This window comes from Callorhinchus milii, unplaced genomic scaffold, assembly GCF_018977255.1.
Source record: "Callorhinchus milii isolate IMCB2004 unplaced genomic scaffold, IMCB_Cmil_1.0 Scaffold5, whole genome shotgun sequence".
Classification (NCBI taxonomy): domain Eukaryota; kingdom Metazoa; phylum Chordata; class Chondrichthyes; order Chimaeriformes; family Callorhinchidae; genus Callorhinchus; species Callorhinchus milii.
In genome coordinates this window covers 50866563-50884525 of record NW_024704746.1, presented here as the reverse complement: position 1 = coordinate 50884525, position 17963 = coordinate 50866563, and the positions used below count along the sequence as shown (strand labels likewise).

At 42.1% G+C, this 17963-nt stretch overlaps 1 protein-coding gene across 3 annotated transcripts in view; it reads right to left on the bottom strand.

Annotated features, from left to right (window-relative positions):
• ipo8 (importin 8) overlaps positions 1–17963 on the bottom strand; it is a 61202-nt gene that overhangs the window by 16389 nt on the left and 26850 nt on the right. For all 3 annotated transcript variants that reach the window (XM_007898616.2, XM_007898615.2, XM_007898617.1), the window contains 5 exons: positions 15932–16097; positions 9897–10057; positions 4059–4184; positions 2480–2546; positions 369–494 (listed from right to left, as the gene is read on the bottom strand). In XM_007898616.2, the coding sequence (XP_007896807.1) occupies positions 369–494; positions 2480–2546; positions 4059–4184; positions 9897–10057; positions 15932–16097 (646 nt within the window). The remainder of the gene's footprint in view (positions 1–368; positions 495–2479; positions 2547–4058; positions 4185–9896; positions 10058–15931; positions 16098–17963) is intronic.

Here is a 17963-nt window from a genome sequence, read left to right as displayed (position 1 = left end):
TTGTCGTCAAAAGACCAGGAGCAGACGTTTGGCCCAAACATTTATAAAAATAAAACAATCCTTGAATTCAGTATTGCTTCATGCCTTCGACTTGGGCAGGACATCTCAAAGCAGTTCCCAGGATTTACTATAATGTGCAGTAACTGTTGCTTGTAGGTGACAACAGGCAAACCAACGCAAGAGTGTGGTTTCAAATTTGCCCTATAAATGTTAAACATATGCAAACTGAAAATAAGTTTGGAGAGAAACTGAAGTTTGGAAAACAACAACAACAAGATTACATTCGTATAGCAAAATTTAAATTTAAAATTTTAAATCTGTAGCAGGTCACATTTTTAACACTTTAAGGTTTAATTGCCTGGAAATACCTGTGAAGTATTCAAAGCAGTCTTGCTGGAAGACCTCAAATAAAACACCCAAGAGCTGCCACATGTTGGGAGAGATGATTTGACATGTTAAGCTGTATGCCAAAGAGAGAACCTCTTCATAAAACTCTGGGGTGGGGGGGGGGGGAGAGAGACAATGGTTACAAGTTATTTGAGAGCAGAACTGGGAGAACCTGTAAGAAAAACACTTATTTCATCAACTGAATACTGGCAAAGTAGTTGCATCAAAATAAAGATTTTTGAGGTTGTTTCATTAAGTTAGTCTTTTCAATTACAGCCCACAAACTAATGAGATCTGACACCCTTCTCATACAATGAGCTATTTCAGTTGCGCTGTCAGGAAGGGAAAGCAACAGGAGCAGCAGAGATATGATGCTTCCCAGAAGGGCAGGATAAAAGGGGATGTGTAAAGCCAGCCCGTTCTGCTAGGTCCATTCATCATGCTGTGTCCAGATCAATGTTGAATTTACATGAAGTCTACATTGATCCAGAGATGAGTGATCGGTGGTGGGTGATATTTGGTACAAAGGACCTCAAGCTTCCCAAGCTGGTGGGTTTTTTTTTTTTAAATCTTCTTCTCCCACATCAACTTACATCTGCATTTGTATAACGTCTTTCACGTCGGGAGGACGTCCCAAGAACCTGGACAGTCAAGGATTTGTACCCGAACTAGGGGTTGGGATCAGGAAGGGTGGAGGGCAGGGAGGGTGGAGGCAGAATGGTGGAGCTGGCAGTGCGGGGACGTGAATGATGCAAGAAGCTATTAAGACAAGAAAGTTACCAACATCTCAGCGTCATCTTATTAAACAGGCAAAGGGGCAGATTAAAAAAAGATGATCTTATCTTCCTTTCTTATTCTCGTCCTGTTCTGATTTTAAAGTCACTTTACCCTGCACTTTGCGCCTCTGTTTTTTCTCTCTCCGGAAAACAAGATTCCTTTCTCCTTGCCGTGAGGTACAGCTCCTCATATGTTCTCCAGTACCTCATTCAACTGACTATGAATCGTGCGCGATCTTCAACAAGTGAGCATTCAAAGGCTGTTGGTCTGTGGATGAGCCTCATTCGAGTCAGATTCTCTCCGTACTCAACATCCCCACAGGGACCTGGTGTAGCACAAAACGAAGCAAGGGAATGTTCGCCAGTCAGAAGACGGCCTGTTTTGATGAGATGATTTCAGCTGGAATGTTTGATATCAAGTGATCTTAGCTATTATTCCAGCCACTACACAATAAGTTGCTAACACAACATCCCAGGCTTAAACAAAGAGGGATCACTTGGACAAAGTACAAGAGAAGGCATCCTCCAACGTGGCAATAAACAAAATCAGACTCTAACATAAACCTTGGCCAAAGCCACTCTGTTGTCAACTTTCTCGCTGCCTCCTCTAAATGTGGGAACATATGTTGGAACATGGATACCAGCAGCCCCTGCCATTTGATTTGAGTGACCAGTCTTCAAACATGACTGGTCACTCAAAGCACTTAAAGGAAGGAAGGAAGGAAGGAAGGAGAGAGAGGAAGGGAGGGAGGGAGGGAGGGAGGGAGGGAGGAAGGGAGGGAGAGAATGAGTGAGTGAGTGAGTGAGTGAGTTTGATCGGGGTTGGGGGGGAAAGGGAAGGAACATGAAGGCTGATCCACTTTTCATGGATCCTTCATATAGCTGCAGTTGATCAATGGTCCAGGGAGAAGGGAACCAACCACCATGGTCTCACTGAGATACCGAGGCTGAAGTCGGCCATGCCAGCACAGACCTGGGATCAAACCTGTCGCTTGCTGTAGCTGAAACCTCCCTCTGTATTTCTATTCCTGATGGAACGATAATCTGTTTGTGTTATATCATCAATCATCCGGAGAAAATGCTGCTCAGAAACTCAATGGTTCCTGAGATGCGACAAGGATAATTAAAATGTAACCCTAACAACCGCTTCACACTGACATGACAAAACAGAATACATGGAAGGAAATCCAATTAATCCACCAAATTATTTTGGTATATCACAGGCCGATAGATACAAAAGGTTCATCTAAATTGTTAAAGGCTGAACAATTTCAACATGATTTCACTTTACGTTCATTAGAGAGATAAGCCCCTACCTATCACGCGTTTCTGTAGAACAAGCCCAATGACCTGCAAGCAGATGCCTTCGAGCTGCTGAGTTATCTGGGTGGGAGGGGGAAGGAAAAATACCCAGTTACTCTGAAGCAAATAAAACAACAAAATTATATTTGTATAGCGCCTTTAACATCGGGAGGACATCCCGAGGAGCTGGAAATAAGCAGTTGTACATTATAAACATTACCAATACAAAACTGGAAATCTCAGTTAATAGCTGACAAAAATTTCAACGCAAGTCCAACCTCTTTGATCATGCATTTGGTCTTCTTTCCCACCCCAACTCGCTAAGCTCCCATCCGAAGCTCACATACCCAGACAGCTCTGTTAAACACTTGCACATTTGCCCGCAAAACACACAATCACGTTTTCACTGCACTTACTGCCCTTGACAGTAATTCATGTGAAGCACTTTGGGACATGGGCATTCTCCTGACATGGAAGGCTCTATACTGAATGCAAGGATTGTTAACTATATTATTATTTGGGATATTCTCTTGACATAAAGACGCTGTATAAATGTAATTTGCATTATTCTGTTTTGTAACTTTCATTTGGGAACCACACTTTTGTATGTAGTAATCTGAAGCATGTTTGAAGCCCTGAATGGGTACTTCACACAAAGAGCTGAAGCTTCCAGCATCACATCCAACCCCTGGAGGGTGATGACAGGGATGGGGGTGGAGAGCAGCTTCTGGAGCACTGCACATCCCTGACATACTGATGATTGTGCAGTGCAGTCTGGTTCAGTCGGTCATACTCAGGCTCATTCAGCCTGAGTCAGAAGGTTGTGGGTTCAAGCTCCATGCTGGTACCTGGAATTCATTTTTCCCAAACTGACACTTCAATGCAGTGCTGAGGATATGCTACATTGTCATAGGTGAGTACTTCAGATGAGGCAATAAAAACCGAAGTCTCATCTATCTGGATCAATTGAAATTTTCAAGACTGAGATTAATAGATTTTGAGATACAGATCACCCATGATCTCATAAATAGTGAACAGGCTCAAGGGACTGAATGGCCTACAGCTGTTTCTATGACATCGGGGTCTAGCATTTCTAGTGGAATGTTTTGAGTCATGATCCCGTTTTTCACCCCTTTTGTAAGATCCTTCCCAATCCTTCCTTCAGATGATATATTAAACCAGGGTACCGTTTGCCTATTCAGGTAGGTGTTAAAAGATTCCCATGGCACTATTTGAGAAGAGAAAGGAGTTTCTCTCCCGGTGTCCTCGCCAACAATCCCCCACCAAATAAAATTGGTCTTCCACGACTGTTTGTGAGACACTACAGTGCGCAACTGGCTGCCATGTTTCGTCCACAAAATACAGTCAATCCAATTTACCGTCTATCCTGTGAAGTGTTTTGAGACGTCTCATCAATGTGACAACGGACTATATCAAATGCAAGGATTATTATGATTAAATAACAGGCCTTATCACAACAGCCTGCTTCCAATAAATGGCAGCATCACCGAATGTGGCGAAGACACATTCGAAGAACCCATCAAGCTGAGAATGACCACGGCACAGGAATAACCAAGGCAAACTGTCACTCACCTCCTTGTGGTCCTCCACCACTGTTAGGATGGTGTCGATTGTGTTCAGGACGCCCATGGCCATCACAGTCTTGTCCTCAATCTCTTCATAAGCATCACTCTGAAGAACCTTACTGAATGTCATAGCCTGAGAAGAAAAACAAAATTAGACAATAGTGTAATGCTGACCCCGCTGAGTCATTTAAATAATATAATAACATTAATCCTTGGAATTTGGCTGCCACGTTTCACCCACAAAATGCAGTCACTCCATTTTACATTGTATCCTGTGAACCGCTTTGAGACATCTTGATGAGATAAGGCGCTAAACCAAAGGTAAGGATTATTATTATTATTTGATAGCAGTGCCTCCTCACGCCGTCCAGATGTCTCAGTGTTTCTCAGGATATACTGTTAAAGTGGTGTGACTGTGACTATTTTGTAGGCAAAATGGATATGAGAGATTGGTTGGAATATTATAACGTGAACAAGAATTAACTTGTGTAACAAACAAAAATATCGGAAGCCCTCAGTGGTGCTTCAGTGCACAGGTTGAGCAGTGGGCTCCGAAATTATCACAATCAATTTACTGCCTATTCAGCAGATTCAGCAGGGGTGCACAGCAGAAGGTAGTGAGTGTCTATCTGAGAAATAATAGTGCGAGCCTGGTTTAGCACTCTCACCTTTGAGTCAGAAGGTTGGTGGTTCAAACCCCATGTCCGTGGGCTTGGAACTTATTATAGAACACGGTAGTCCAACCTTTTGGCCCTTGAAGGCTGGATGCCCTATTTGAGAAACGTTCACTGGCCACATAAGCAATATTTTTGTGTTTCCCTTCCAGAATCATAAGATAACCTTTCCTGGTTATGGAGGCAGTGGTTGGGCCAGACGAAATAGAGAATGGGGGGAAGCAAATGTAATCAGCCCGTGAGTCTAAGCTGATACTTCTATGCAGCGCAGAGGTAGCGCTGCATTATCAGACATTAAACCGAGGTAACGTTGGCCAGTGCGGGTGGACTTTAAAGATTCCATGGCATTATCCAAAGGGAAGGAAGTTTCTCTCTCCTAGAGAGTCCTGAAATCCCCAAATAAAGGCACAATACCAAAGACAATGAAGGGAAATCTGCTCTTGAGCTTACCCAAGTTCCAAGATCAGGATAGACTGATAGATGGGAACAAGTTGAAAAATATGAAAATATAGAGGGACTAGGGAAGAGAAATTAAAAATGTATTGCACTGTAATATTAAGATTAAATAATAATAATCCTTGCATCTGATATAGCGCTTTATCACATCTTCAAGACATCTCAAAGCGCTTCACAGAATATACTGTAAAGTGAAATATATTTTGTGGACAAACGCAGTAGCCAATTACGCACAGCAATGTCCCTCAAACAGTCATTGACTGAGTGACCGATTTTTTTTTGAAGGAATTATAAAGCCCGGAAATGAGATCCGCCAATCGACAAACAACTGGGTTCCTACATACTGCTAGGTAAACAGAGGCGTTTGGAATAACGAAACTTGCCAATGTTTCACCCTGCCGGGAATCAAACCCAGGTCTCTTGCTTGCGAGGCAAGTACTCTAAACACTGAGCTACAAGATTTCACCGGTGGGAAAGAGAAGGAGAGTGTAAAAGGAAATTCGGTGTGACCTTCAAGCTTCCTCTAACTCTCCCCTGACATTTGTGCAACAAAAGCAACCGTTCCACGCTTTTGTCTTGCTTCAATACAAACAGTTCAAGCACATTTTTTTAAGTTTTGCATCCCATCATCATTGTGCACAAACATCACGATAGACCTTGGTTCTACCCACTGTTGAGTGTATTTGCTAGAAGCAATGGCAAAACATTACAGACGAGTGCAGAATTTCTCCCAGCCACGTTTTATCGCCTGTAGGACTACAGGGCCACAGTAAAGGCTTTACATGATAACATCTTAACAAATCAACCGGAGATACATTGAAAGAAGAATCATATTTGGTCAGCCAGGTGCCTGACACACGTGGAAACTCATCATTATGCTTCAGAGCATCTAAAGCAGACCGAGAGTTCCATTTGTGTATGCTTCCTCCACATGGAAATTTCTTTATTTGGCCTGGAATACACACTCTCTGCCTGGCTTCCTGAATTCCAGAGAGAATTAGGCACAGGATGGCAAGAGTCAAGGTTCTTCATCCATTTATACTAATCAAACCAAAATAATGCAAATTTACATTTATATTTTATATAATGCCTTTCACATTGGGAGCACGTCTGAAAACACTGGCTGAGTACCCAACTGCAATCATACCCAGAAAGAAGTGGTTTGACCTATAAGCAGAGGATAGGGGAACTGGGCCTTTTTTCATTCGAACAAATCAGATTGATAGAAGACTGAACTGGGGTCTTTAAAATGCTCAGGGGCCTTGATCGAGATAAATTACTGTAGTTTCAGTGGTCAGTGAGTCAGTGACTTAAAGACATCAATTTAAGATCAGTATCAAAGGAGGAGATGAAGAGGAATTTCTTTACACAGAAAGTTGTGAGGATGCGGAATGTCCTGATCGATATGGAGTTTGAGGCAGGGCCCATATTAGCTTTCAAGAGGGAACGAGACAGATATCTAAAAAGAAGTCACTTGGACCATAAGATAATGAGATGTAGGAGCAGGAGTAGCCCATTCAGCCCCTCGAGCCTGCCCTGCCATTTAATAAGATCATGGCTGATCTTCTAACCTAATTCCATTTACCCCCATATCCGTAATCCCTCTATCCTTTAGAAATTTATCAAACTCAGTCTTGAATATGTTAAAGGACTGAGCATCCATAGCCTTCTGGGGTAGAGAATTCCACAAATTCACTACCCTCTGAGTGAAGAAATGTTTCCTCAACTCAGTTCAAAAAGGCTGACCCTTAATCTTGAGACTATGTTCCCTAGTCTTAGATTCTCCAACCAGGGGAAACAGTCTTACAGCATCTACCCTGTCAAGACCCTTAAGAATCTTATAGGTTTCTATAAGATCACCTTGAATTCTTCTAGATTCTAGAGGAACTAGAATCCCAGGAACCAACCCAGTGTCTACGCTGCACCTCCTCTAAGGCGAGTATGTCCTTTCTTAAATAAAGAGACCAAAACTGCACACAATATTCTAGGTGCGGTCTCACCAAGGCCTTATACAACTGCAGGAAGACTTCCCTACTCTTGTACTCTAACATGGCATTAGCCTTCCTAGTTGCTTGCTGTACCTGCATACTACCTTTTTGTAACTGGTGTACAAGGACACCCAAAATTCTTTGAAAACTAACACTATCTAATCTCTCCCCCTCTAGAAAATAATCTGCTTTTTCTTTTTACTATCTAGGTGAATAACTTCACACTTCCCCATGTTATACTCCATCTGCTACCTTCTTGCCCACTCACCTAGCCTGTCTATTTCCCTTTGCATTCTTCTTGTGTCATCCTCACAGCTTACTCTCCCACCTAGCTTCGCATCATCCGTGAATTTAGATATGTTAAGTTCTATTTCCTCATCTAAATCATTGATATAGACTGTAAATAATTGAGGCCCAAGCACTGATCCTTGTGGCACTCCACTAGTCACATCCTGCCAATCTGAGAAGGACCCATTTATCCCTACTCTCTGTTTTCTTCCCGTTAGCCACTCTCCAATCCATGCTAATATATTACCTTTAATTCCATGGGCTCTATTCTTATGCAACAGCCTTTTATGTGGCACCTTGTCGAAAGCCTTCTGGAAATCCAAATACACCACAACTACTGGTTCCCCCGTATCTATGCTAGTTACATCTTCAATAAACTCTAAAAGATATGTTAAACATGATTTCCCTTCCATAAAGCTATGTTGACTCTGCCTAATCATGTTATGATTTTCTAAGTACCGCACAACGACATCCCTAATTAAGGACTCTAGAATTTTCCCTACCACCGATATCAGACTAACTGGTCTATAGTTCCCCATTTTTTGTCTCCCACCCATCTTAAATAGGGAGGAGTATTGTGAAAAGGCAGGCAATTGGGAGTGAATGAATTGCTCTTTCAAAGATCAGCACCCACATGTTAGCCCAATGGCCCTCTGTGCTGTATATTTCCAAGGTTAACTCAGCATAATCAGCCACATGAGACAAAAGACAAGTTTACCACAGTTGGATCACAATCAAAACCGGTCAGTAGAAGAGTCAAATAATTGAAAGATCTCTCCTGAGTCCGAAGATTGTGGATTCAAGCCCTACATCAAGACTTGGAACCCACATAGTGTAAAGCACAATCTAATGCAGTGCTGGGAGTTTGCCTCATTATTGGAGGTGCTGTGCTTTGAATGAAACGTTAAACCGAGAACCTGTCTACCTGTTCAGGTGGATGTTGAAGATCCCACGTGGAGAGGATAAGATGACCAAAGAGTAAGATCCTGACGCGCCTTGAATGAGGGGAGGCAGGGAGCGAGTTGGAGGGACTCCAGAAATTAAACTCCAGAGAGCTGGGGCAAAATGGCGATTGTGGGGCAAATGGGGTGGGGGGCATGAAGGAAGCTGAAGCAATTGCTCTGCAAAAGGGAACGACCGGAGATCACCTAGGCAGGATGGGATGGAGGTGGAATGAAGGACATAGAGGAGTTTTTCACTGGAAAGAGGGAGCTTTCTGTGAGTAAACTGCACGGCAGTCCTCTGAGTCCCCCAGCGGTGGCCAAAAGAAGTTGCGATCGTCTGACTTGACAGTGAACCACGAAACGCTGCCTCAATTCTCCTACCTCTCTCTACTCTCTCGCTCTTTTTGTTTCTCTCTCTCTCCCTCAATCGCTCTCTCTAGCCCCTCTCATGCACTCTCTAATGCACACTCCCTCTTCTTCTCACACTCTCTCACTCCCCTTTTCACACCCTCTCTTCCCTCTCACATTCCATCTCCCCTCAATCACTCTCTCCCCACTCTCTTCCTCTCTCTCCCCCTCTCTCAAATAATCTCTCACTCCCCACATTCCATCTCCCCTCAATCACTCTCTCCCCACTCTCCTCCTCTCTCTCCCCCTCTCTCAAATAATCTCACTCCCCATCTCTCCCGCGCACACTCTCTATGCCCTCTCAAATTCTCTCTCAATCACTTTTTCTCTGTTTCTTTCTCTCCCCCTCTCCCTCATATTCACTCCACTCCCTCTCTCTCTCCCTCTCTCCTCCCCTCTCACAGTCTCTCTCTCTCCCACTCTCTTCCTTCCTTCCTTCCTTCCTTCCTTCCCTCCCTCCCCTCTTACCCCCTCTCAATCCCTCTCTCTTCTAATCAACCGCTCCGGTCACTATCTGCAGTGAAAGAAGCCAGGGGTTGGTCGCTAAGGACGTGTTTGGTAAGAGACATGCTTGCCTTCTTAACAGACTATAGTAACGGCTGCCATTATTTTCACTTTCCTTGCTGCTTCCTCCCAACTACCAGCTCCTGTCACTGCTCTGGGGATATGTTCGCCAGGGAGGAAGGGAGCAGAAGTTGGAATGTTAGAAATGGTATTGGGGTGGATAAAATCACCTGCTGGGCCTGATGTGGCCCGCAGACCGTTGGACCACGCTGCCCTAAATAAAATTGGCCACCTTTCATGATTGTTTGTGGGAGGAACATTGCTGGGTGCAGATTTGCTGCAACAACAACAACAACAACAAGATTCCATTTATAAAGCGCCTTTCACGTCAGGAGGACGTCCCAAGGCGCTGCACAGTTGGGTCATGACCCGTAAGGGTCAGCTTTCACCTACAAAGTTACTCCACCTTACAGTATACACTGTGAACTGCTTTGATAGATCCGTTTGCCATGAAGGACGTCACACCAAATGTAAGGACTATTATCATAATATCACCAACTGCTCAGGTGTGACAATCACTTACCAAATGCTGCGTCATGTCAACGGCAATGGTGGTCATCTCGTCACTGTATTCACAGATCATCTTTTGAACGACATTGGTCAAGTCGTCATTTTCGGTTTCTCTGACAATATGTAGTAGCTCTTGCATCACTGGCCTGACAGATGGCTTTATGTATTCCTTAGCTGTGGAGCAAATATCAAACACTCAGTTTCAAAATTGCTTCACAATTTCTTCTTTTTTTCAGATATTTGATACAGCTGTACAATGGAGCTACAGTGGAGTCCTGTAGCTCAGTGGTTAGAGCACTCGCTTTGCAAGCGAGAGACCTGAGTTCAATTCCAGGCAGAGGGCGAAACCTTGGGCAAGTTTCTTTACTCCACACAGAGCCTAATAATAATCCCTCCAAAACCCAAAACCAATAATAAATTGGTCATTTTCAATCTACGACTGTTTGTGGGACATTGCTGTGCGCAATTGGCTGCCGCGTTCGCCCACAAATATACAGTCAATTCACTTTACAGTGTGTTCTGTGAAGCGCTTTGGGACGTCCTCCCAACGTGAAAAGCGCTATATCAAATGCAAGGATTATTATTATTATTATAATGGAACACCAGACACCTAAAAGTAAAGTACATCTCATAGAAAAGGGCAGGGAGGGTCTCATAAATGTGGCACTATTTACATCATCTGTCCAGCATCTCCACTGAGAATCTTATAAAAATACATTCTGGTTACATCAAAACTGGCCTGCTCCATGTCCCACCATTAGCTATCGGGTCTTCAACTTTCCTGCCTCCACCCTCTGGAGCTCCATCCCAGAATCCCTCCACTTCACCCCCCATCCCTTGCCTCCTTCATGACCCTCTCTGATCCTGCTTTCGGACACCCTTACAACCACCCTACTCAATTATCAATACTCAATGGGACACTGCTGTACACAAATAGCCACAAGTCAATCCACTTTACAATATATTCTGTGGAGCGCTTTGAAACGTCTTGACAACTTGATAAGACTCGATATGAAATGCAAGAATTATTATTATTAAATAATTATTATTATTAATTTATTCTAAAGTTGTCATTACAGTTTGTATCTTTGATATAGAGACAGGAGCAAGTGTGCGCCACTTCTCACTCAGATCAATAGCAATCAGCTAGAGAATGACCAAGAATTATCCAACCTGCGGGTTTCCAGCTGACAAGATTTTTCATGGCTCGTGTCTCTAGCCTGCTTTTAGATTTGCATCAATATCTCGCTCCCTCCAGGAGAGAGAGAATATAACAATCCCCTTCTTCATCCTCCCCCACACACTTTCAAAATAACTTTCGTCTTCAAAATATTTTTCGAGACTGAAGTTTCAATGTAAGTTCTTAACAAGAAAATCCCGTGCTTCAATCCAGGACCTTTTCTACACCTATACACAATATAAACGCATCTTTTTCTTTATGTTTTCTCAGTTTGGCCCACCCAGCTGTACACACTGAATGGCAATCTGCTCCTCCATCTCTGACCAACCGATTCTGTAACCGGCCACGAGATCAGACCAGCTTATTCTTCCTTACAATTTTCCCTCAGACCAACAATGGGAACTCACCAGGCGAGAAACCTTGGGATTGAAAGCAAATGTATTACTGTACTTGAGTGAGACAGTGACAAGTGCACATTGAAGCCACATGCTGTGCGTCACTGCAAGGATATAATATCATGGCCAGGCTTCTGTACATGTACTCAGAAAACAGAAGGGATCACTAACATTTGTTAATATTTCTGCCTTCTGGCAGCTCAATTCACAAGATACAAATATCACAATATAACGAAGATATCAGAACAGTGAACATATCAGCAACTTGTGCATGGAAACAGGACATAGTTTCTTTTAAAAGAAGCTAACACTGTTTTCAGTACCAACACTGACATCATCTGTATTTTCGAGCTGAGTGTGGAAGTCACTTTCAATAACAATTGGAAGGTTTCCAACATCATACCGTCACAGCTGAGAAATCTCGTCGCAGTCCGCAGTCCATGAAATGGCCTGACACAACTCTATCAACCAAACCGTTGAACTTACAGTTCACAATTCCAAAGAGGGGCAAAAGCTATTCAAAATAATAATAATATTACTTGCAATTGATATATCACCTTATAATGTGCTATATCAATTGCAAGTAATATTGTACCTTTTAGCACCTGGCAAAACAAATAACTAGGGAGGTAGACAGAGCTTTAAACTGATAAGGGGGAGAGGGAGGGTTACGGTTAAATGTAAACTCGCAAAGCGAATAAGAAAAGTCAAGGCTGCAGAGCAGAGTAGCGACTTGGGAAATAAAGAACAGAGTGGGTCAAGTATGGACAAAGAGTTTAGCAAAGAAAATAGGGCATTAATGAGTAGAGGAAATAGTAAAAAGTTAAAATTAAAGGCGCTATATCTGAATGCACGAAGCATTCGTAACAAGGTAGATGAATTAATGGCACAAATAGAGATAAACGGGTATGATCTAGTAGCCATTACTGAGACGTGAGTACAGGGAGACCAAGGTTGGAGCTGAACATTCCAGGGTACCTAATGTATAGGAAGGATAGGTAATATGGAAAACATGGGGGGGTGTAGTCCTATTAATAAGGGATGAGATAAAAACAGTAGAGAGGAAGGATCTTAAGTCAGAAAATGAGGATGTAGAATCGGTATTGGGTGGAGCTAAGAAATAACAAGGGGCAGAAAACACTAGTAGGAGTAGTTTATAGACCTGAATAGCAGTTACAGTATTGGGCAGAGTACTAATCAGGAAATTAGAGTAGCATATAACAAGGGTAATAATAGTGGGTGATTTTAATCTTCATATAGGCTGGGAAATTGGTAGAAGTAAATTAGGGGATGAGTTTATGGAATGCAGTAGAGATAGTTTTCTAGAACAGTATCCAAAGGAACCAACGAGGGAACAGGCTATCCTTGTTCTTGTATTGTGTAACGAAGCAGGGCTTATCAGTAATCTTGAAGTTAAGGCTCCTCTAGGGCAGAGTGATCATACTATGATGAAATTTAATATTAAGTTTGACAGTGATGTAGTTAAGTCCGAAACAAGGGTCTTAAACTTAAATAAAGCCAACTTTGCAGGTATGAGGGACAATTTGGCTAAAACAGATTAAAAGATATGATGGTAGACAAGCAATGGCAAACATTCAAAGATATATTAGATAATTCCCTGCAAATGCATATTCCCTTGAGAAATAAAATTTCCATGGGAAAAGTGGTTCAATCATGGCTAACTAGAGAAGTTAAGGAAAGTATAAAATTAAAAGAGGCCTATAATATTGCCAAAAAGAGCTGAAAACCTGAGGATTGGGAGAGTTTTAGAGATCAGCAAAGGATAGCCAAGACTGATTAAGAGGGAGAAAATGGAATATGAGAGTAAACTAGCTAGAGATATAAAGTCAGATTGTAAGAGCTTGTACAAGTATATAATGAGAAAGAGATTATCAGTAATCTTGAAGTTAAGGCTCCTCTAGGGCAGAGTAAATATGGGTCCCTTGCAGGCACAGACGGGAGAAATTATAATGGGGAATAAAGAAATGGCAGAGTCACTAAACAAATACTTTGCTTCTGGCTTCACGTTGGAAGATACTAAAAACTTACCAAAAATAGTGGGGGACCAAGAGACTGATGTTAGTGAGGAACTTAAAGAAATTAATATCAGTAAAGTAATAGTACCAGAGGAATTGATGGGACTAAAAACTGATAAATCCCCTGGACCTGATGGCCTGCATCCTAGGGTTTTAAAAGAGGTGGCTGCAGGGATAGTGGATGCATTATTTTTGATCTTCCAAAATTCCCTGGATTCTGGAATGGTTCCCATTGATTGGAAGATCACAAATGTAACATCGCTATTTAAGAAGGGTGGAAGAGAGAAAATGGAGAGCTATAGATCAATTAGCCTGACATCGGTGGTGGGGAAAATTCTAGAGTCTATAATTAGGGATGTCGTCGGGGGGCACTTAGAAAGTCATAATATATTAGGCAGAGTCAACATAGTTTTATGAAAGGGAAATCATGTTTAACAAATCTTTTAGAAGATGTAACTACCAGGTTAGATGGGGGGAACCTGTGGATATTGTATTCTTGGATTTTCAGAAGGCATTCAACAAGGTGCTACATAAAAGATTGTTACATAAGATTAGGGATCATGGAATTAAGGGTAATATATTAGCATGGACCGAAGAGTGGTTAACAGGCAGAAAACAGAGTAGGGATAAACTAGTGCTTCTCAGATTGGCAGGTTATGACTAGTGGAGTGCCGCAAGGAACAATGCTTGGGCCTCAACTGTTTACAGCCTACATCAATGACTTAGATGAGGAATTAGAGCTTAATATATCTAAATTTGTGCACGATACAAAGCTAGGTGGGAAAGTAAACTGTGAGGAGAACACAAGGAGGATGCAAAGGGATATAGACAGGTTAAGTGAGTGGGCAAGAAAGTGGCAGATGGGAGTATAATGCAGGGAAGTGTGAAGTTATTCACTTAGGTAAAAATAGAAGAGCAGATTATTTTCTAGAGGGGGAGAGACTAGTTAGTGTTAGTATTCGGAGGGATTTAGGTGTCCTTGCACACAAATCACAGAAGGTTAGTATGCAGATACAGCAAACAATTAGGAAGGCTAATAGCATGTTAGCATATTATTATTATTATTATTATTATATATTTATTGCAAAGGGGTTAGAGTACAAGAGTCTAGGGAAGTCTTGCTGCAATTGTATAGGCCCTTGGTGAGACCAAACCTGGAATATTGTGTGCAGTTTTGGTCTCCTTATCTAAGAAAGGATATACTCGCCTTAGAGGGAGTGCAACACAGGTTCACTAGGTTGGTTCCTGGGGTTAGGGGGTTGACCTACGAGGAGAGGTTAAGAGACTAGGCCTATATTCTCTAGAATATAGAGAATTAGAGGTGATCTTATAGAAACCTATAAGATACTTAAGGGTCTTGACAGGGTAGTAGTGTGACTGCTTCCCCTGGTTGGAGAATCTAAAACTAGGGGTCATAGTCTCAGGATTAAAGGTCAGCCCTTTAGAAAAGTTGAGAAAACATTTCTTCACTCAGAGGATAGTGAATTTATGGAGTTCTCTACCCCAGAAGGCTGTGGATGCTCAGTCATTGAACATAATCAAGACTGAGATTGATAGATTTTTAAAAACTAAAGGGATTAAGGGATATGGTGATACGGCGGGTAAATGCAATTAGGTTAGTAGATCAACCATAATCTTACTAAATACCGGGGCAGGATTGAGGGGCCGAATAGGCACTCCTGCTCCTATTTCTTATGTGCTTATTTTCTCATCACTTCGTTAAGCCATCTCAAAGTGCTTCACAGAATATACTGTAAAGTGGACTGACTCTGTATTTTGTCAGCATGCCCTCTAATACTCCCTTCCTCCACCCAACCTCCTTCAACCACACTGACCGAGCTGCTCCGATTGCTCAGCAAGCATCGGCCTGCTTCATGTACCCTGCCTATTGTCTCACCATTGTTGGGAGGGTTTTCGGTCATTCTGCCCCTTCTACAACTCCATCCCAGAATCCCTGACTCGCTTTCTCTCTCCCTCCTTTCGTTTAAGGCCCATCTCAAGACACATTTCTTTGACTGCATTTTCCTTCATCTTTCCCCTTGGCTCCCATCTCCAGCTTGGTGATCAGGCAGTACGAAGGAACTAAATATTTTAAAAGCAGGAGTATGGGGAATAGGCAGGTTAATGGGGCTAAATGGATTGCTCCGTGCTGACAATTTTATGGTTCCCTCTCTCATCGCAACCCACTGACATCTGACATCGAATTTTGCACCATGGCGTAACTGTCTCTCTTCCTTAACCTCCACCCACTGAACAAGAACTCAATTGACACAACTCAGGTGGAGCAGAGGGCGTTGAGGGACGAACAGAAGGCCATCATTATTTTTTGGGGTGAGAGGGTTATTTCCAAACTAATACTAAATCAGACCTCATTGGTGCCAACTGCAATGGTTATCATTGTGGGTTATCACACAAGTACTGCTGACCTGGAACTCACCTTGATCCTGGTTGCTTATTAGTGTCTGCAGTGCAATGGCTGCTTCGACTTTCACAGGCATCTCTTTGTCCTCAATTAAACTTTTCTTGGTCAATTCAACTGCATTTCTTAGGTTGAGGTCATTTGCAAACTTGAGATTGCAAAAGGAGTGAAGGACCCAACAAGCCTAAAAGCATGAGGGCAGACACAACAAACAAATCAGTCCAAGGTGTCAGTAACCATTTTCCTCCTCTTTCTCAATAACCACTGCATCTTTTCCCTCTTGGTTTCCACTGTGCATGTGATTAAAACTGATTCACTTTGGAATATTTCAATAATGTACGAATCTCCCACCGGAGCATTGAGTAAGAAACCAATTTCGTTGATTGAATCTTATCCTGTCATCAGATATGAAGGACACGAAAGGAGAAAAGCATTTGATGTAAATTGCTGTTTTGAAGCTATCCTGAGCTTAGTCAATGTGCATTTTTACACATTCCCTGGGAGACGGACAAACTATGTCACTACAAACTTCATACACTTGGGAGAATGGTTTTGTTGGTGCCTGTGGTAGCGGCAATAGCAGAGATAAAAAAAAAAAGCTCCTTCCCAGGAGCTAGCTAGCTGAACGGGAACCAAAAATGCAAGATACAAATAAAAACTCCATCCTTAGAGGTTATCAAGATGTGCCAAATTTAGATGAATGACTAATTTCAAAAGCATTCAGAAGTGATTCAGAAGGTTTTGTTGCAATTAATGCATCTCAAAAGCATCAGTCTCCAACATATATCAATAGTAGCTTATTTTGAAAAATAAATTAAACTGACTGCCCACCAATAAGGCAGCTTTGCTAAGGGAGGCAATCAGGAAACCCGGTGATTAGCAGATCAGTTTCCATGGATAATAATCCCCCCTCTAAAAAGAATGGTCACTCAATCCACAACCGTTTGTAGAACATTGTTGTGTGTAATTGGCTGTCGCGTTTCGTCTACGAAATGCACAGCCAATCCACTTTACAGTATATTCTGTGAAGTCCTTTAACACGTCTCAACGACGTGATAAGGTGCTATATGAAAAACTGCAAGGAATATTACATTATTTTAAAAACATTTCACACAAGCAAAAGAAGCGCTGTTCAAAGAAACAAACAGATTCCCTTTGTAAAGGGGAAATTGACAACTGCACAATACATTTTGGGGGAGAAAAGGAAAACTAACGTGTCTTTGGGCAAATTTCAAAATGAGAAAAAATACCAAGTGCTAAATATCAGATAAAAATTATTGTTGGAAATTTCAGTTTGTGATTTTTCTTTACCAAATTTCTTGGCCAAAATTCATTCGTAAGTCTTTGGGAGTTGTTGACAACGCAAACAACGCAAGCTCATATCAATGAAATTTAACAAAGATTTTCACTCCAGCTCCCCACGACACACAGGTGTACAAAGTGACCAATGCAGGTATCATTTTCACAAGGAATATTTTATCACTGGAAAGTTATCAAATTCTTTGTGTAATGATAATCAATAAGTAAATTACAAACTACAAAATTTTGCACAGAATTGAAATGATTAAAAAAAACGAGAATCAAGTTACATTAGAATCTCAGGTACGCAGTCATTGCCTCTCTCAATAATATCAGATCAGGCTGTCGAGGCCAGCCAAAAAAAGATACAGAAAGGTGAATGTAAACCAATACAATTTACATTTATACAGCCCCTTTCATATTGGGAGGACATCTCAAAATGCTTCACAGCACTGGTTGGGCACCCAAGCTTTGAGTGCAAGCCAAGGGAGATGTGAAGGGGATAGATGACAGAAAGAGGTACTTTTTGAGACATGCCTTGAAGGAATTTTTAGTTGGGGGTGGTGGGAGTCGGAGGTACTCCTTGATGAAATTGCATAGAGCAGGGGCAGAATGGCTAGAAGCCCGCCCACCCATGGTGGGAAGGGACACAGGCTACAGAGTTCTACATACACTGCAGTTTTTGTAGAGAAGCATTGGGGAGTCCAGCGAGCAGAGTGTTGGGTTATTCAAGTTATTCAAGCCTGAATGT